Source organism: Ranitomeya imitator, chromosome 1 (assembly GCF_032444005.1).
Source record: "Ranitomeya imitator isolate aRanImi1 chromosome 1, aRanImi1.pri, whole genome shotgun sequence".
NCBI lineage: Eukaryota > Metazoa > Chordata > Amphibia > Anura > Dendrobatidae > Ranitomeya > Ranitomeya imitator.
The window spans coordinates 646,122,993-646,144,001 of record NC_091282.1 but is presented as its reverse complement, the minus strand read 5'-3'; the positions used below and the strand labels follow the sequence as shown (position 1 = coordinate 646,144,001).

At 44.3% G+C, this 21,009-nt stretch overlaps 1 protein-coding gene across 1 annotated transcript in view; it reads right to left on the bottom strand.

Moving 5' to 3' along the window:
• INSRR (insulin receptor related receptor) overlaps positions 1-20,505 on the bottom strand; it is a 47,175-nt gene extending 26,670 nt beyond the window's left edge. The window contains exons 1-7 of the mRNA XM_069728228.1: positions 20,275-20,505; positions 15,157-15,699; positions 3,917-4,229; positions 3,355-3,497; positions 2,994-3,138; positions 2,533-2,747; positions 2,194-2,317 (exon numbers count right to left, since the gene is read on the bottom strand). Of these exons, the coding sequence (XP_069584329.1) occupies positions 2,194-2,317; positions 2,533-2,747; positions 2,994-3,138; positions 3,355-3,497; positions 3,917-4,229; positions 15,157-15,699; positions 20,275-20,368 (1,577 nt within the window). The 5' untranslated portion in view covers positions 20,369-20,505. The remainder of the gene's footprint in view (positions 1-2,193; positions 2,318-2,532; positions 2,748-2,993; positions 3,139-3,354; positions 3,498-3,916; positions 4,230-15,156; positions 15,700-20,274) is intronic.
• Positions 20,506-21,009: the final 504 nt, after the last annotated feature.

The following is a 21,009-nucleotide window of genomic DNA, read 5'->3' as shown; positions in this document are numbered from 1 at the left end:
ATATCCGATCCTTTTGGCTCTAGGTGGACGGGGGCTTGGAGGATAAGCCTACATCTCTTCCTACTGAAAAACAGGCATGCTCTTCTAAAACAAGTGCATATGCATATTGTCACGATATTGTATGAAATATAATGTGATGCTGTAGCTTTGCCCTTCAGCCCATGCTGGGGGCTAAAGTCCCCCCCCCCCCCTTCTCTCTCTGGTTCTCTTTGCTTCTTTGTGTCGGAATGTATGGTAGAAGAGGGTTTTATTGCCCTGGCCATAAATTCCAGGCTAGGAGCAACTTACTCACCCCTCCCATCTGTACTAGCTGAAACTGGTATAGAAGTTCTTTTATAACAGAGGCTCTTTGTTCTAATATGATAAGATTCTGGGCCAACGACTTGGGCTGAGAGAATAATAAATACATATTGCTGACGTCCATCGGCGCATCTATCCATCACTGTAAGCAGGAGTCTCCAAGTCCAACCGGGCCGAGTATGGATTTCTCTGAAATGGAGTGTCCCTACTAGCCTGAATTTAGTATCTATAGAGAGCAAATCCTAATACAAGATGAATGCTGGGTGTGTTATGATTCTGACATGTTCTGGACAGAAAATACACAAATTATAAGAATTGTTGGAGAAAACTAGAAGGCTGAAGATAGAGGAGGATCTGGGTAAGCCAGCCCTGTTGGTGATGTCACGGGCTGCGGTTTATACGTTTCTGACAGACCCCAGCAGTTAGTTTTTTCACCTGAGGAGCCTGACTGCCAGTCCTAATGCATTGGGACATATGGGAACTAGCCTCGTTGCCTGCAATGTCCTGAACACATGTAAGTGTTAATTTCTCATTTAACCCCTGTTATTTTTATAATTACCTTGTGCATATTTTCAATTGTCTCATATTGTAACATCTTTATATAACTTTATAAACTCTGCCTTAAACCTTTGATGAAGTATAATATTTAATACTAGATTCGTTCTTCTGCTCTAAAACGTACCCCAAGTCTTCTGAAGGGAATTACGCTACTGTTTTGGGTTAGCTTCGGACCCGTTTAATTGAAGCTGGTGGCAGCATACCGTGTGCTGTGCCTTTGGGAGTCGTTGTAGCGACTGCGACGTTGATATTGTTCCTGCCTGAGTGGGACTAGTTAATCGCGTCGCTGCAGCGTGCCCAATAGCCAGTACATAGCAGGCAGCCTTTCTGGCGACTAATTACCCCAGGTGTAGTACCCAATCTGACCTGAGAGTAAGGGGGGTGCCAGAGAGCTGCAAGTTTTAAGTGGAACTGTTAGGGCTGTTTTCCACTTGCGAGATACACGTCCGTGTCTCACATGTGTAAACCAAGCTCTGGCGCCGGCACTCCAGAGCGGAGCGTGCAGCCGCATAGCAACACATGGAGCCGCACGCTCCGCTCCAAAGTGCCGGCGCCAGAGCTTGGTTTCCACATGCGAGACACGGACGTGTATCTCGCAAGTGGAAAACAGCCCTAAGCGGGATATACATAAATCCCTGCAGCTCGTGGTATATTGAAGAGCAGTGGGATACCTAAAAGAAGCCCCTGCGGTAAACTAAGAGGTCAATAGCCTTGTGTGTGTTTTTTCATCACATTGTAGCAGTAGAGGGATAACTAAGATATGCCTCCTGCACATGTGATAGCCGTCTGTTGGCCTAAGGTCACCCCGATCTGTGACGTGGGGGTGACAGTCTTGGTGTGAATCGTGACACATATGGTGGGGATGCTGAAAAAAAAAATAATTCAGCTGAAAGCACTATAGCTATTGAAAGTATTTGGGCAGCTTAAGGGATCCTCAAAGTCAACCAGCAGACAGCCATCCAACAACTCATGTCTCCATGAGTTGGCGCCTGGATAGGAAGCCAATGGTCGACCCAGAAATTAGTCCAACAGGAGCCAACATGGCTCAGACAACTACTTTCTGCCCCATAAACTAAATGTAGAATTTTTAAATGCAAATGAAAGGCTCCCCATTTCCTAAATATGCACCTTGACACTGGTGCTCCATCAAAATTTGAAGCATCCTAGCGTCATGCATAGGAAACCTTCTGAAGCATTTCAGGAGGCTTTTGTTGTACCAGAGGTTTGGGAGGTCTAAGCTTTTTCTGGTAGATTCCCAGATGTTCTGGGAGAATTTGTAATTATGCTATTTATATTCTATCTGAAGCATGGCTAACATTATTCATTTCCACTTACGATTCTTTATAGTGGACAACAAAGCTTAGGATATCCGTATTGTCCGGCTTGTATTGCTGCCATTTCAGGAAGATCCGGTCGGATTCAGTCATATTGGTTACAAATCTTAGAGTTTCGGTCTTGCCTGTGACAAAAATACAATTTTTGTCAAAGTGAATGCAACCATGGTAGGGATATATTGGGCTAAATGAAGATAGATCAGAACAAGGAGACCCATGAAAAGGCCTTAGTGACGTCACCATAAATGGATCATGTTACCCTTTGCAAAATCGTATTAATTGAGATATTGTTTTAAGACAGATTTTCTTAATAAAACAAAAAAACAAACAAATATCTCACATGAGGCCCGATCTCCATTAGTGCGAGGGTTGATGTCGGCTTTGTTTTGTCTCCCCTTCGTCCCGCTTAAGTCCTCCGTGTGGTAGATTTCTGACAAGCAAAGTTTGGGGTTGAAAGCAAAGTATAATTTTCCAATGGGTATAGTGAGGCTTTCATGGTTTTGATCCCATAGTTGTTGTAAGTTCTGATTGTCCAAGACGTACAATGTATAGTTCCTGGAAGACGTGAAACAGAACAAACTTTTAGAGATGGAACCAAGGTCATAGCCCGATGTTTCACATGTGACATGAGATTTATTGTTTCTGAGGGACAAATATCAAATTGAGACCAGGAAACTTGACTAAAATCAGACCATGCCAACCCCAAAAATTACCCATTACCTATCATTTTGATGATATTGATGTCTACCAAAACCTCACCTCCTAGATGTTTCGACATGGAATTTCTAGTCAGTCTCTTACCCATCCACCATGGCATCTCCTCTGATCAACTTCAGGTTTTTGAAAAAAGACAAAGACACCAGAGCAAAGGAATGCTTGATTTTTAGGAAGCCAGTAATGGTCTCAATAAGACCCAAACTTCTCTGGAGCTCCAAAGCCAGGTTATCTAGATAAAAAAGTCAACAGAAACTTTAAGAGTGGAACATTAAGTCCCAACTAAGTCATGGACCTATACAGGAATAAAAATAACCATAGAGAAAGATATGAGGTCACGCCCACATTCCCAAATGCAAGGTCATTAGACTACTGAACACTGGGATGGATTCAACACTGAACCCCATTAATATAGATCAAATATTTATTAAAAGTATGAGATACGCACTTCCCCGGCGGATGTTGAAGATCAAGTTTCCTTCGATAAACGTGCACCCGGTCAATTCTTTTGCAGTCTGTATGGAGTCGATGGATTTCGTTCCAACCTTGCAGACCTTTGGACAATGGCCTTCACACTTGTGGCAGACAATACTGTGATAGAAATCATTATGAATACTTTTGAGTTCATTTAGAATACTTTTGAGTTCCTTGAATTCATCAACGGTTCTTCTTCACTATTTTACAGGCAACATCTAAAATGGACCTGGATCTGTTTTCCTAAATCAGGGCCATTTTTGTCATTAGGCTTTTGGATGATATTGCAATTCAGCTTTAATGACTTGGAAGAGGTGCCATTTGTAAAATATAAAATTATCTCATGTGTGCTAAAATTCTTGGGTAGCCTCAAATAAGTTTACTCAAAAACTTTCCTGGACTTCTTAGTTGTAAGTCTGGAAATACTGGAGCTGTGGGTGAAGGCCACAACACCGAGAAGGATCATATTGACTGATAGCGGGGCAGTTAGGAGGGTAGAGCTTTTCATTACCTCGCTTATTCAGACAAATACCAACCTGCTCTCATTCCTGGTGTATCCCGATGGACACTCGGACAGACAGCGGTTCTCATAGATGACAAACTTGGAAGACTCTCTTGGGTTCTCGGAGACTTTGACCAGGCTAGCACAATACTCCGCGGTGAGACATCTCCAGCCCTCATACTCATAGGTGTTTGCTGGGCAGGACGGCAAGCACTTGTCATTAAAGAAGAAATTACGACATGCCACACAGGCCCCACGATCTCCAGGAGAACTGCAACCGCCCAGGCACTCAGGGTGACAGCAATCTCCATGACTTGTACAGGACGTGTCTGCGCCACAGTTACACACTGAAAACAGGAAGTGAGAATGATTAACAACAGGGGCAGATCAGATGCATCAACATATACAAAACAGATCAGTAATATGGACGAGGCCTTAAATCAGTTGTACGCTATTTTACGACTCTTCTTAAATGCCCCATAAGTGGAAAAAATTAAAATATCAGGTTCGTGAGTTGGAACCACAGCTGGCGACAAGGAATTGGGGGAAACCGCATTATTAACCAACTACAAGATGTCTTTCTTGTATGGATAGCATATGGACATTAGAGTCCAGACACAACCAATCACTTTTCAACCAGACCCATCCTCAATCACTGATTTAGCATTGCTGCAATTGTACATAAAAATTATACGGGCACCATTTATAGCCATTTTGTCCGCTCACCACCAGTTTGTGTCTTTATGTCGATTCCTCTAAGAATGTACTTAAGCAATGCCCATTAGTTAAAAAAAAGGTGTCTCCAAAGAGGTAAAATATTCATGGGGACCTGTCACAATGTCAAAAATGCACAGTTTTTTTCTCTTGATTTATACCCCCCGTTCCCCATCAGAACTCAGTTTTGTATATTCTTAAAGTCCACCATTCAGTTCCAGAGATGTGTGCCTTTTATTTAGCATTGATTTTTAAGGTCTTGTCAAGGGGGCGTGGCTCACAGGATCCTTTGGGGAGTGTCTTTAGGCTGTTCTGCATTATTACCCTGAGAGCAACACCCCCTTTTCACCCATATCTCTGGAACCGTATGGTGAATTAAAAAAACAAAAACAAACATACTCAGAGGAGCAGTGGGAATAAAATAAGAATAAGGGTACCGTCACACAGTGGCATTTTGATCGCTATGACGGCACGATTTGTGACGTTCCAGCGATATATCCGTGACGTTCCAGCGATCTCGCTGTGTGACACGCTCCTGCGATCAGGGACCCCGCTGAGAATCGTATGTCGTAGCAGATCGTTTGAAACTTTCTTTCGTCGTCTAGTGTCCCGCTGTGGCGGCATGATCGCATGGTGTAACAAAGGTGTGCACGATATTGTATACGATGTGCGCATAATAACCAACGGCTTCTACATCGCACATACGTCATGAAATTATCCCTCCAGCATCGTACATTGCAAAGTGTGACAGCAGTCTACGACGCTGGAGCGATATTGTTACGATGCTGGAGCGTCACGGATCGTGCCGTCGTAGCGATCAAAATGCCACTGTGTGACGGTAACATAAGAATTGGCCAATTTTTAACCAGTGACAGGTCCCTTTAAAATGGCAGTTGCCAGAACAAACCTTATTTCATTCTTGAAAGAATTAGATTTAGGTGTTTAAACATTGACTCAAGGTGAGCAAACGAAAACGTGCTGTGCAGCAAGACGGGAGGAAATAAGCACATTCCTCGGTTTCCTTGACGGAGCTGGCGATCCAGATACCAAGACAAAGATTCACACGGAGGACTGGGCACAGGTGGCAGCGGCTCCCGATTTTGCCCCAGGTACTGGCTGTCCCCAACGCTGTTTATAAGCCAAACATGCAATAAAACAATCTTTGTACAAGACAACGGCTGCCAAAAAAAAAAAAAAACTTGTTGCATTTGTATCCCAAAACTAAGGACAATTGCACAAGATCTTGTTGTGGTTTGAAACTTTGCTGGGTAAAGTGCCAACACGGGAACATGCCACGCGTCTGGGTACCTTTACTCTACTTTTTCTGTGAAGAGTATTAAAGTGACACACACCTTATTAATAGCAATGCCTTCCATTATACACCGGAAAATTGTTTAAATAACGCTTACATAAATGAATTTCTACTGTGCTAGAAAAATGGCTTGTCAAGCAGAACATCTTTCTACCTGATGCTGTTTTTTTTCTCCAATTATGAGCCACTTCTTCTCCCTCCTGAACTCATCATTCATTCTGAAATAGTATTAAATTAAGTCTTGGTAAAGAGGGACTTCCAGCTCACTGAATGATCAGATTACAGCTGCTGATTAAAGTGTATAGAAAGGAGAAGTGGGGGAGAAGGAGCAAAGAGGTACAAATACACACATAGATGCTATGGCTTTACAAGAACAAGAGATGAATTTACAGCTATACTCTTCAATAGTGTTGTATAATGTCCTTCATTCAGGTGCTTTACAATATTTTAACTTTCCATAGAGTTGGATTCACAGCTATACTGCTCAGCACTTTTGTATAATGTATTCCTTACTGCTGATATCTAATATTTTATCTATACCCAGAGCTGCATTCACAGCTATACTGCTCAGTACTGATGAATAGTGTACTTTTTGCTGCTGCTTTATAATATTTTATCTTCACCTAGAGCTAGAATCACAGCTATACTTATCAGTAGCGTAGCTACCGGGGGGCAGGGGGGCCATCGCCCCGGGCCCCATGCTCTAAGGGGGCCCACACGGAGCTACTCTACTGCACGCTGCGCGTGCTAATGCAGTTACATTCTGCAGCAGAGCAGGGAGAATCGATCTCGCTGCTCTGCCACCTAGCCGCTATAGGGCCCATGAGCAGGCGGGGAGTCTGGTGCCAGCAGTGTGCCCCACACCTGTCATCGGGGTACAGCTGTATCGGCTACATGACTATACAGCTGACCGCATTGATGAGAGAGGGAGTGTTAATCTCCCATCATCCCGCTGTCAGCATCTGACGTCACCGACGCCGACACTGACAGCGGGCGCTCGGAGCAGCAGAGGAGCCAGGAATAAGAGAGGTGAGTATTTCTTTTTATGGAGGGCTGCCTTATACTACAGAGTCTGCCTATGGGGGAGCTGGCTTATACTACTGAGTCTACCTATGGGGGGCTGCCTAATTACAGAGTCTGCCTATGGGGGGCTGCCTTATACTACAAAGTCTGCCTATGGGGGGCTGCTTTATTACAGGGTCTGCCTATGGGGGGCTGCCTTATTACAGAGTCTGCCTATGGGGGGCTGCCTTATTACAAGGTCTGCCTATTGGGGGCTGTCTTATGCTATAGAGTCTGCCTATGGGGGCTGCCTTATGCTATACAGTAGGCCTATGGGGAGTGAATTATACTATATGAAGGCCTATGAGGAGTGCATTATACTATATTGAGGACTATCTGGTGCATTATACTATATGGAGGCTATCTAGGGGGCCATTATACCGTGTGGAGATTACAGTAAGGGGGTCATCATACAGTGTTGGAGTCATCAAACAGTTTGGGGGCTACTGAGGGCTCAGTATACTGCGTGGGTGGTGCTATACAGTGAGGGGGCATTATACTATATATAAGAGAGCATCATGCTGTGTATAGGGGAGCTGTAAGGGGGGAGACTGGGGACATTATTAAATGTAAAGTGGGCACTTATTTTTATAGGGGAACTCCGGTTACTGTGACTATCAAAGGGGCACACAGAGAGCAATATTACTTTCTAGGGGGCAAAATATGGGCACTGTTTTCTAGGACACTTGCACCCAGTATAGAGGGTTGCTTTAGAATTTAGAGGGCACAAAGAACCACACAGCAGGTGCAGTAATAGGGACACATACCGCAGCAGCGGCTCAGTATTGGGGTATCAGGGGCAGTAATAGGGACACATACGGCAGCAGCGGCTCAGTATTGGGGTATCAGGGGCAGTAATAGGGACACATACGGCAGCAGTGGCCAGTATTGGGGAATCAGGCGCAGTAATAGGGACACATATGGCAGCAGCGGCTCAGTATTGGGGAATCAGGTGCAGTAATAGGGACACATACGGCAGCAGCGGCTCAGTACTGGGGTATCAGCAATATGAGGAGTTTGTGCAGGTTGGGAATAGATGGTGATGGGGCTGGAATATGAGAAGTGAAACGTGTCTGTTGTTTTCTCTGCAGACGAGTCCTAGCTGGAAGAAGTTGTCATGTCGGTCTGGGCCAAATGGAAAAGATGGGAAAAATTAACAATTCCATCAGAAAGAACGTCAGTGGTAAGTCATTATCTGTAACTGCGCAGTAATCACTTATATGTTCTGTAGGGCTGGTATCTACCACGGACCATATGGCGGTAATATCCATGTAGCTCTTTATATAGAGATTATTTTCAGTAATAAACACTGTCATCTGCTGAGGTTCTCCTCCACTATTAGGGAGCGTCACCAAGTTGTAATCAAGGTTACCTGGTTAGGGGTCCACTCAGAAGCTTCCCCCCCCCCCCCGAACCAAAACCTTTGCTATGCCTCTGCAAGCTCATTACTACTGTATAATGTCCTCCTTGCTGCTGCTTTTGAACATGTGCCACAAAGCTACGTTCACATTTGCGTTGTGCGGTGCTGCGTCGGCGACGCAACGCACACCGCAAACAAGAACGCATGCAAAACGCATTGTTTTGTGACGCATGCGTCCTTTTTTGGCATGATTTTGGACGCAAAAAAAAATGCAACATACTGCGTCCTCTGCGCCCTGACGCTTGCGCCAAAAATGACGCATGCGTCACAAAACGCAAGACAACGCATGTCCATGCGCCCCCATGTTAAATATAGGGGCTCATGACGCATGCGTCGCCGAACCTGCGCCCGACGCAACGCAAATGTGAACGTAGGAAAGAGTGGAGAGGAGGAATCCATCATGTCTGTGTGCACTGTGCATGGGAGAACACCCCCAGCAACTTTTTAACATAAGATTGAAGCATGAAAGGCTGGTTGCTAGTAACAGTCTGCTTGACAACGCCTTTGAAAAGACTGGTTGTGTTAGTATTTGTCTCTAGCAACCAGTCTTTACAAAGGTGTTGTCAACTAGACTGTCCCTAGCAACCAGCCTCTTCTGATCACTGTGGTTTCAGCACAATTGTCAAATACAACAGCCCTTTTGGCTTCTCCCTAATATTGGGCCACGCAGATCAGACAAGTCCCAGCTATCTAGGACCATGCTAATAAAACAAGGATAGCTCCAGACCGGATATGTTCCCCAGCACATACATAGAGAGCAGGATGACCTTCTATAGCTGCCGGGATTAAACTTTAATTCCCCTTATTGCTAGACTGAGTAGTGAAGGTCAGCCATAGGACGAATGCTCCCAGCCACCATTAATTATTACGTGCCTAACATTAAAAAGATCCCAAGCAGCAACCGGCCGTGGGGAGTGAAAACTTTCCTGGAGACATTGAAAGTGACCTGTATGTCTCCGGGAATTCAACGTGAATGCACAGGTGACATAATGCTTAAAAAGGGATGAAATGTTAACCAGCAGCGCAGAGTATTTAAGGAGGGGAAAGGTGGTGACATTGTGGGAGGCAGTGACCTGCCCACTTATCATGATGCTAGCGGGAAAGGGCCTTTGTCATAAAGGGAGGAGAATAATGGAGATAAGAGAAAGAAGCAGGGTCCCTTAACAGCACAAAGTATTTCAGCAGAGGAGTGTGCTATACCACAGGAGATTAGGATACAGATGGTATCTTGTGAGCAGAATGTAGATTAATGGCAGGTGGGAAGATGCGGGTGTACTTCAGCAGGGCAGAGCATTTCAGCAATGGCAGGGATGAGACATCCTAAGGAGCGTGGAGCAACGTAGAAAGAAGTGAAGTATACCAGCAGCACAGTGTATTTCAGGAGAAGAATGTGTGCTATACTACAGGCATGACAGGGGAGAGGAAACTGGAAAATGCAGGGTACAGGCTATCCCAGCAGCACAGAGCATTTCAGGAAAGGCGTGGGCTTCGGAGAAGGTCAGAACAGGAATGCTATATGCAAGGGCAGTATCCTATGTTTTGATAGACGGATGTTGGACCAGATGATCCTGGAGGTTCCTTCCAACTCTACATCTCCCATACAAGAAAACAAACGTGATACCGACTAAGAAAATATCTCAGTAAAAAAAAAAAAAAAAAAAAAAAAAAAAAGAAGTTCCAATTGGTTATTAGTCCCAAACTCACACCCACACCACTATTTTATGCCACTGCAGCTTTTATACAGGTCCTTCTCAAAAAATTAGCATATAGTGTTAAATTTCATTATTTACCATAATGTAATGATTACAATTAAACTTTCATATATTATAGATTCATTATCGACCAACTGAAATTTGTCAGGTCTTTTATTGTTTTAATACTGATGATTTTGGCATACAACTCCTGATAACCCAAAAAACCTGTCTCAATAAATTAGCATATTTCACCCATCCAATCAAATAAAAGTGTTTTTTAATAACAAACAAAAAAACCAACAAATAATAATGTTCAGTTATGCACTCAATACTTGGTCGGGAATCCTTTGGCAGAAATGACTGCTTCAATGCGGCGTGGCATGGAGGCAATCAGCCTGTGACACTGCTGAGATGTTATGGAGGCCCAGGATGCTTCAATAGCGGCCTTAAGCTCATCCAGAGTGTTGGGTCTTGCGTCTCTCAACTTTCTCTTCACAATATCCCACAGATTCTCTATGGGGTTCAGGTCAGGAGAGTTGGCAGGCCAATTGAGCACAGTAATACCATGGTCAGTAAACCATTTACCAGTGGTTTTGGCACTGTGAGCAGGTGCCAGGTCGTGCTGAAAAATGAAATCTTCATCTCCATAAAGCATTTCAGCCGATGGAAGCATGAAGTGCTCCAAAATCTCCTGATAGCTAGCTGCATTGACCCTGCCCTTGATGAAACACAGTGGACCAACACCAGCAGCTGACATGGCACCCCACACCATCACTGACTGTGGGTACTTGACACTGGACTTCAGGCATTTTGGCATTTCCTTCTCCCCAGTCTTCCTCCAGACTCTGGCACCTTGATTTCCGAATGACATGCAAAATTTGCTTTCATCAGAAAAAAGTACTTGGGACCACTTAGCAACAGTCCAGTGCTGCTTCTCTGTAGCCCAGGTCAGGCGCCTCTGCCGCTGTTTATGGTTCAAAAGTGGCTTTACCTGGGGAATGCGGCACCTGTAGCCCATTTCCTGCACACGCCTGTGCACGGTGGCTCTGGATGTTTCCACACCAGACTCAGTCCACTGCTTCCTCAGGTTCCCCAAGGTCTGGAATCGGTCCTTCTCCACAATCTTCCTCAGGGTCCGGTCTCCTCTTCTCGTTGTACAGCGTTTTCTGCCACATTGTTTCCTTCCAACAGACTTACCATTGAGGTGCCTTGATACAGCACTCTGGGAACAGCCTATTTGTTGAGAAATTTCTTTCTGGGTCTTACCCTCTTGCTTGAGGGTGTCAATGATGGCCTTCTTGACATCTGTCAGGTCGCTAGTCTTACCCATGATGGGGGTTTTGAGTAATGAACCAGGCAGGGAGTTTATAAAAGCCTCAGGTATCTTTTGCATGTGTTTAGAGTTAATTAGTTGATTCAGAAGATTAGGGTAATAGGTCGTTTAGAGAACCTTTTCTTGATATGCTAATTTATTGAGACAGGTTTTTTGGGTTATCAGGAGTTGTATGCCAAAATCATCAGTATTAAAACAATAAAAGACCTGACAAATTTCAGTTGGTGGATAATGAATCTATAATATATGAAAGTTTAATTGTAATCATTACATTATGGTAAATAATGAAATTTAACACTATATGCTAATTTTTTGAGAAGGACCTGTATATGGTTGTCAAGGAGCATGTTCCTAGTAACTAGACAACTCAGGTTTTAAAGGACTTTATCAGGATTAGAAAAACCATGGCCACTTTCTTAAGAAAAAAAAAAAAAAAGCCAATTTGAAAGTATGGCCCGTTTTCAGGAATAAAGCCAAACGTCATCTGTTATGAAAGAGAACCCAAAAATCATGGTTTTATTTGTTAAAATAAAACAAACAAACCTGAAAGCAAGACTTTCTTTGCTGTCCATAACAACCAGTCACAGCACAGCTTTCAGATCATGCGCTAAAAAAATCAAACCTGAGCTCTGATTGTTTGCAGTGTGTGACCAAGGTGGACAATTTAGGCCTCAATTACCAAAACAGTAAGACTGATCCACCTTCCCCCAGCGACCAATTAAAGCTCAGCTTTCATTTTTCCAGAGCAGTTCAGAAAATGAAAGCTGGGCTCTGATTGGCTGCCATTGTTAGTTTGAAACCTATGGCAAAATAATACCACACACAACCTGTGGACAGAGGTGGCACAGTTTTCCTGAAGAAAGCAGCCATGTTTTTCTCGTTCAAGTCCATTAACCAGATAATATGTTACTTTTGTGGCAGCCTGTATATATGGAAGGACGTCAGTCATTGCTTACTGTAAACACAGGAGACTACCTGCAGCACGTGTACGGGGAGCATTACCTAAGCCCACAGGGCAAGAACCAGCTCAACTTACACCAAAGTTCACTCCTGCCCTCCCCACAGCTATGAAGGAGCTCATTAACCCTTTCCTTACCAAAGATTGTGCAGCCGATCCAATATGTATCTAATCATCAGATTTGATCCTGTCTGCTGAGACTGTATCTAAGCCACTCAGATGTGAGACGATATGCAAAGCCAGTCTACCTTATCCACTAGTTTCTGAAATTGCACATGCTCAGCCGGTATGTCTAAGCCCATAGTGTGAAAAATGGCTTCTGCTGAGACAGCATATCTAAGCTCAGCGTCTGAAAAATGGCTTCTGCTGAGCCAGCGTATCCAAGTCCATCGTTTGAAAAATGGCATCTGCCACTCCACCGAAACTGCCCTGACAAAAATTACTAATGACTTACTCACAGCCAAAGCTAACAGACAGTTCTCCATCCTCCTCCTTCTTGACCCGTCCTCTGCTTTCGACACAGTCGATCACTGCCTACTGCTACAGATTCTCTCTTCCCTTTGCATCAAAGACCTTACCCTGTCCTGGATTGCCTCATACCTATCCAACCGCACATTTAGCGTTTCCCACTCCCACACCACCTCCTCATCCCGCCCTCTCTCTGTTGGAGTCCCTCAGGGCTCTGTCCTAGGGCCCCTACTTTTTTCCATCTATACCCTTGGCCTAGGACAACTCATAAAGTCCCATGGCTTCCAGTACCAACTGCTGTATGCAGATGACACTCAGATCTACCTCTCTGGCCCAGATATCACCTCCCTGCTATCCAGAATCCCGAAGTGTCTGTCAGCCATATCCTCCTTCACCTCTCGCTTCCTTAAACTCAATGTAGAAAAAAACAAATTCATCATCTTTACCCCACCTCACGTATCCCCCCTACCTTATCTATCTATTATGGTAAACGGCATCACGCTCTCTCCCGCACCTGAAATCCACTGCCTCGGGGTAACTCTCGACTCTGCCCTGTCCTTCAAACCTCACGTCCAAGCTCTTGCCACCTCCTGTCGCCTCCAACTCAAAAATATTGCCAGAATCCGTTCCTTCCTCAGCCCACAATCTACCAAAATTCTTGTGCATGCTCTCATCATCTCCCGCCTCAATTACTGCAACACCCTCCTCTGTGGCCTCCCCGCTAGTTCTCTTGCACCACTCCAGTCTGTCCTCAACTCTGCTGCCCGCATAATCCACCTGTCTCCTCGCTACTCCCCTGCTTCTCCCCTCTGCAAATCCCTCCACTGGCTCCCAATTCCCCAACGAATCCAGTTCAAACTACTAACACTGATCTAACAAAGCCATCCACAACCTGTCCCCTCCCTATATCTCTGAACTAATCTCCCACTATCTTCCCTCACGTGATCTTCGATCCTCCTACTCTCCTCCACACTTATTCGTTCCTCACACAACCGCCTCCAAGATTTCTCCCGAATATCCCCCATCCTCTGGAATTCCACACCTCAACACATCCGACTATCCACCACCCTCGGATCCTTCAGACGGAACCTGAAAACCCATCTCTTCAGGAAAGCCTACAATAACCGAGCCGCCACCGCCTCACCGCCAGAGCCGCTGCTTCACCCCTACCTTCTGTCTCTTCCCCACTATCCCATAGAATGTAAGTCCGCAAGGACAGGGTCCTCTCCCCTTTGTACCAGTCTGTCACTTTAAACCTGTTTACTGTAAACAATATCTATAACTCTGTATGTAACCTCTTTCTCATGTACAGGACCATGGAATTAATGGTGCTATATAAATAAATAATAATAATCTGCTGAGACAGGGTATCTAAGCCCGTCGTGTGAAAAATGGCATCTGCTGAGATGGCATATCTAATCTTATTATGTGTAAGATGCCTACAGGTGAGCTAGCATATCTAATCTTAAACATATCATTTGAAAAAAGTGGCCTACTGAGCTGGAGTATCTAGCTCCATCATGGGCAAAATGCCTTCTGCTAAGCAAGTGTATCCAAGCCTTTCACATAGGATATCATCTGCTGAGGCTGGCATATCCATCATGTTGCCTTCTGCTGAGCCGGTGTAGCTAAAGGTACCTTCACACTGAGCAACTTTCCAACGAGAACGACAACGATCCGTGACGTTGCAGCGTCCTAGATAGCAATCTCGTGTTTGACACGCAGCAGCGATCAGGATCCCGCTGTGACATCGCTGGTCGTCGCTAGAAGTCCAGAACTTTATTTGGTCGTCAGGTCGGCCTGATTCGTCATGTTTGACAGCAAAAGCAACGATGCCTGCAATGTTTTTACATGGAGCTAACAACCAGCGAGAACGATAAGTACGTCACTGGATCGCTCCTGCATCGTTCTGCTGTTGCCGGTGTTCGACATCTCTATAGTGACCTAAACAGCGACGCTGCAGCGATCGGCTCCTTGTCTATATCGCTGCAGCATCGCTTAATGTGACGATACCTTAAGCCTCTTGTATAATCCTGTTTGCTGAGCCAGAGTATATGTTATCCTGTTAGAGCTGATGTATCTAAGCTAATAATGAGTGATCCTGTCTGTTTACTCGGTGTAGCTAAGACTAATCTAACACAAGTTTTATAGATCCTAAAATCCTAGTTGCTTTTCGTCTGCTACCTGACATTGAGTACTGCTGCTTATCTTACTTGGAAGCAGGTCCTTCTTGCATTCCCCAAATGGAGTGCCCCTTAAATTCAGAATTTGGAGAAATAATGGAGTTAACATGGGAAACAAGTGGATTCTTACCTTTCTGGCAGTGACGAGACGTCCAGCACCGAGGTTCCTGCACGCCACTTATCACGGTCTTCACGCATGAAGACTGTGATAAGCCTGGACAGACATCTGCACATTCCTCTAACGGCTTGTTTCCGACCATATAGTGGCTTTCCACTGTGTCCGACATGAGCGACCAGTCTATGGTGGAGACGTGACAGAGTTCCTGGTTCCGCTCAATGCGGACAGCTCCCCGTAATATGTTTGTGAGACTGAGAAGTCCTATGTCACGTAAATGAGGCATCTCAAAGATAACCAGGGAGTAGTGGAAAAACAAGTCAGTACCACGGATCACCGAAAGGTTGGGAAAAAGTTCATGAAGGCTTTCTAAACCATACACACGAAACAGCAGAAGATACTCAGTGATCATGGTCAAACGAGGGAAACTCAGGCCTCGAAAATCCTCAGGCTTGGTTCCAAACATGAGCAGGATCTGTAGGTTGCCTTGGATGACGGTACAGTTTTCCAATCTGTGGAGTTGGCTCACGTCACTCCGGATGTCCATGCTGCCGCAAACTGGAAGACAACGGGAAAAATGGATTACGAGTTGGAAATATGGAGATTGACGTATGGACCCAGAACACGTCATCTGCTGAAGTCTGAGGAGCTAACACTACAACCTAAAGCCAAAGATTTCCAATGAAGTTATTTACTGTAGACCTTATAAATTCACCACCAAAAATAGCATGCACCTTCAGATGCCCTGTTATGGCGACATCCCCATGAGCAATTTTTTTTTTTCTTAAAGGACACCTAGGTTAGAACTTTCCGTTAGGCAGCAGATAATGAAGCCTTGTTTATGGAAACAAGTGTTATCTCATTGTAACAAGTAGGACGTGCAGATGGACGTCAGTCCGGGGCACGGTGATTCGATTGATGAAATACTTGTCATCATGGCAGGTGAGAATGTTTGCTTTCCTCTAAAAATTCCCATAAAACATCTGGCACATCCCGTGCATCAGTGAATAAGTCACTCAATTGGCTAGAAGTAGTAACCACCATTATAGAGGCTTTTGAGACATGAGAGTTCACCATGGCATAGAAGTTGGATTGTCTCCAACCAGCCCCAGATATACAAAATGAATTTCAATCACAAAAAAAAGGATTTTGCTCTCATTTAGGACAATGAAAGTCATCTCCTTCCACCCCTATGTCCAGTGTGGATCACAGGCTAAAATTTGAGACATTTATTCTAACCTCCTGTCTTGGAAATGGAAATTCTGACCCAACAGAGTAGGTCTTGACTAATTTTCCAATTTTTGGAAAACAAAACAAACTCCTAATATTAATTCACAATGACAAATTTGCTAAGTGAGGGATGGGTGGCGATTATCATTCATATATGTGAGGGCCACAGAAACTACGGGAATGAAGGACAAAATTTTAGTTTCTCCCGTCCTTTTGAGATTAAACCCAAAAACTTTAAAATAGCCTTTTTAAACCAATAACAGATTATAGTACGAAGCTCCACGAAACTGTTGACTTTTCAATTACATTTACAGCAAATAGAAACCTAAATTTACCTTCAGCCCTCTAGAGAGACAAATCCCCTGCTGCGGAACAGTTTTGTAAAAATCCAAAAGGGGTTAAATCCCACCCAAAATTAGCCTCTCTGTCAGATTTAAAGGGTTTTCCTAAACTGGTACCGTTTTATGAAACCTAGAATCACATCACAACCTTTGGCCCACCAGTAAATCCATATCAAGAATAATTTCCTGGTGGGCCTAGGTTGTGATCTGATTGTAGGTTTCTTACAATTGGGTCAATTTAGACAAACCCTCTAAATCTGACAGAGAGGGTAAGTTTTTGTTGGGTTCGAGACAATCTCTGCTGCATTGTGGTTGTCGCTTTTTCAGTCCCTCCAGTCATTCACCTGCAGATTGCGTTTCAGTCATACTGAAATATACTCAGGGGTGCTGCTATCATGAATCAAGTTGAATACTTTGCCTCAGGCGGCACAGCATCCTTAAAGACAGGGGGCGGCAGAGCAGCAGTCAGAACACGTGGTGCCAACTCTCCCTGTAATCCCTGCTCTGACACTTGGTGACAGTGCAGTGTCACAACAACCTAATATGCGGCGTGCCCGGCAGGTGACTGTTACTTACCCGGGCTGAGGTGCAGAGGTGCCCAGTCTCCTGACCTGCTGGGACACACACATTGCTGGGAGTCGGACTTGTACTGATTTTACTACGTGGGGGGGCGCCGTTTTGCAGTTCGCCTCAGGCAGCAGAGAGGCTAGGTTCACCCCTGAATATACTGGGCAATTTATAATTCTAGGACTGTTCAACAACAGGATTAATAGTCCAGCTGAAGTCGATCCCTCTAAATTTGAAGAAGACGGTTTCCTGGACAGTTTCTGATCCTATTTTATTCCCTTTGCTCCTGTGAGTATTCTGTTTTTGTTTTTATATTATTTTTTAATCCACTATATGATTCCAGAGATATGGACTTTTTTTTTACCTAGTGCTCTTGCCTTTATCAAAGGGTGTCACTCATATGTTCCTCTGGGGCGTGTCTTTTTGTTGCTCTGCACAATGGACTCATAAGTATCACCCCCTTGACGTGCATAAACATGAGCGCTAAATAAAAATTCCCATATCTCTGAAACCCTATGGTGAATTTTTTTAAAAAGGGAATACTAAGGGGATCAATGGGAATACAATAAAAGCAAAAACTGACCACTTTTACCTGGTGACAGGGCCCCTTAAAGGGGCATTTCCATCTTGTAACATCATTGCATATTGTATTACTTTCTGGTCAGCAGGGAACTGACCTATGGGTTCTCATCGATCCTAGGAACAAAGGGGCCACAAATTTGATTTAACACTCTACCACTTTAAGGGTATGTGCACACGTAGAATGGACCTCTGCGGATTTTTCTGCAGGGGATTTTAGAAATCCGCAGGTAAAAATCACTGTGTTTTACCTGCGGATTTACCGCGTTTTTTGTGCGGATTCCACCTGCGGTTTTACACCTGCGGATTCCTATTGTGGACATCCATTGTGCAGGAAAATTAGCAAAGTGCCCATTCAGAGATGGTAGGGTCTGTGAGCTCTGACATCCAAAACTGGCGTCTGTCAAGCTTTCGCCAATGGTACCTTGTTGGGACTCATTAAAAAAAAAAAAAAATCAAGTATCTAAAAGGGCAAGTCCAGCCAAAAGTGAAGTAAAAAAGTAATTATTTGTCTGAGCTTGTATTAACGTGGAATGAAGAAGTTTTGTGTTTATAGACCGAATCGATAACAGCATTTCCACATTCCTTCTAAAGCATCGATGCTCCGCGCATTCCTCTGGCAGATCAGGGGTTAATGATGGCATTATCGACTCCTGGAAATGCAGGTTGCGCGGCTTCTTCACCAGCAAACATAGCCACCTGCTGTTTTGGGAAAAATATTGAAACAACAAAAATAACATCTTTTTGGCCCGGTCTCCGGAGCGGCGCACTCAGTGTGTACAGTAAACATATGTGTCGTACACTATGTTGACTGATCACTTCTTATGTAGCAACTTTTTTTGGGCTGACCGGGGCATTGAAAATTATAGCCACCAACAATAAAATTTGCGCATCGGAAAAACATCACATTATTTCTTGTCAGTCTGGGTTTTTTTACGCAATTGCAAGAAACCTGTCCCTTTAAATATAAGAAAAAACTAACCCTGAAAGCAAAATCTTCCTACTAAACAATACTCAGGACCCCCCTTCTATTATTCAGGGCTGTATTTGCACTGGAGGACCCACCCATGTAATACTACAGCTCTCCTGCAGAGGCCACTGTAGAAGAAGTGTATGGCTGGACACGGCTAGTTAATCAATATCAATCAATCAAGCTTCCAGCCAGCTTTAATTTAAAAATAAAGGCATTGTCAGGCTGTCACTACCCTTTTAATGAGGGGATAGGTTGTAAAATGATAATATAGGGCTGGAGGCTAAAACACTGAGAAGTTTAGGATAATTCTGCCATTTGATTGCCCGATTTTCAAGCATATCCTTATATTAGGATTTCATTGGCGGAGACCACAATTCTAAAAAATGGGGGGCCTGCTCGCTAAGCAGCCCCCAACCTGTTCAACTAATGGATATGATGCTATATTTTTGGGGAAAATAAGTGGAAGTCTTGATTAGGCCGGTTTCATATTTAAGACTTTCACAGTCCAAGTACGGACTGCAATATCCAGGCCGGCCATGGGCCCCCTGATTCAAACTCAACAGCCTAAGGCTATGGGCACACGTAGGAAAAGAGGTGCAAGGGCCCCGCTCCGGGGGTCATTTATGACCCAAACTAGGGCAGCTTTATGAACCACTCTAAAACAAACTGCTGCTTTCACTGGCAACCAATCACAGCACAGCTTTCATCTTATATTGTGCCCCTGAAAAATGAAATCTGCGCCGTGATTGGTTACTATGGGAAATGAGGACAGTTAAATAAATCTGGACTTCTGTGTTTAGAAGATATTGGAGATATCTATAAAAATAAAAGCTAAGAGCAGGACAACCCCTTTAAGTAGGCCTCAGCATTAAAAAGGGGAAGACTTATCAATTTTGTTTCCTCCATTCAGCAAAAAAAAAAAAAAAAACTGGATATTTTGGATAGTCAGATAATCGTTGCAGAAAAAAGTGACTCCAGTAACAAAGGAGATGTCCATGATTAGAATTAAAGGTCTAGTGATTTTTTTTATTTCCCAAAAAGCGCCACTCTTCTCGGCAGGTCATAGCTGGAATTGCGGCTCATTTGTTTGCTAAATGGAGCAGAGCTGTAATACCAGATACCGTCCATGGACAAGGGTGGCATTGTTCCTGTAAAAAAAAAAAAGCCTGGACATCCCCTTGAATTGATTGTCATAGGCAAGGTCTCCATGATTCCTGAACGCTAGGCTTCCATATTGAAAATAACTAATTGATAGTGACAAATACCAATCACGACCCTAGAGGGGCGGCCATTGGAAGCATCCCCCCAAAATCCTCTATTAATCTGCGATTTAAAAGCTAAAGAAGGAGGAAGCCCCCGAAGACCCTCATAATCTGAACAGGTGGGGGGGGGACTTGATATAAAAACACACATATACAGCAAATGTAATACTGGGAAACTTACAGTCTGTGGTGTCCACGCTTGCGACAAACACGAGGCCTACGAGCAGCACCATCGTGAGGGGTATCACACACGCCTGGGGGGGAGTCCTCCCCATGTTCTCCAATTTTTAAAAAATCTGGTAAAATATTGAAAACTAAAAAAAAAAGAAGGAAAAACATGTAAAAAGCAAATGTCAGAAGTCCATGTGGCTGACAGAGCGGTGGCGCGTCATGGCATGTGGGGATGATGGGGGAGTAGTGGATGCTGTGCAGTGTGAGCACCTGTGTACTGGAGGGGTGTGACAGCAGGTGTAGCCGCAGCGTGCCACAATGACAGCCCCACTCTGCTGATCATTGGCCGCCATGGCCTCACCCACACCCCTACATTGCAATCACCCAGCCCACCTCTACCTGCTGCACAGAGAAGGTGCAGAAATTCAGATGGAGCATTGAAGGGGTTAACGAAAATAGATCCCAGGGGATGTCAGAGATCTGCAGCTCTCACCTTCTGTGGAAAATAGGAAAATTCTGCCTCGTAGCAGGGTTTCACTTTAAAAGTGGCTGTGTAAGATCAGAACAGCGCCACTCACATCCACATGTCATATGTGGTATTACACATCAGCCCCTTTCCTGGAAGAAGGCAGCAATGTGTTCCTAATCAAACACGTTTGGTTGGGGGTTTTTTTTGTTTGTTTGTTTTTTTTGGGCAGTTTTCTGAAATAAAAGCAGTGTTTTTACCATGATTTCTAAAAATGTG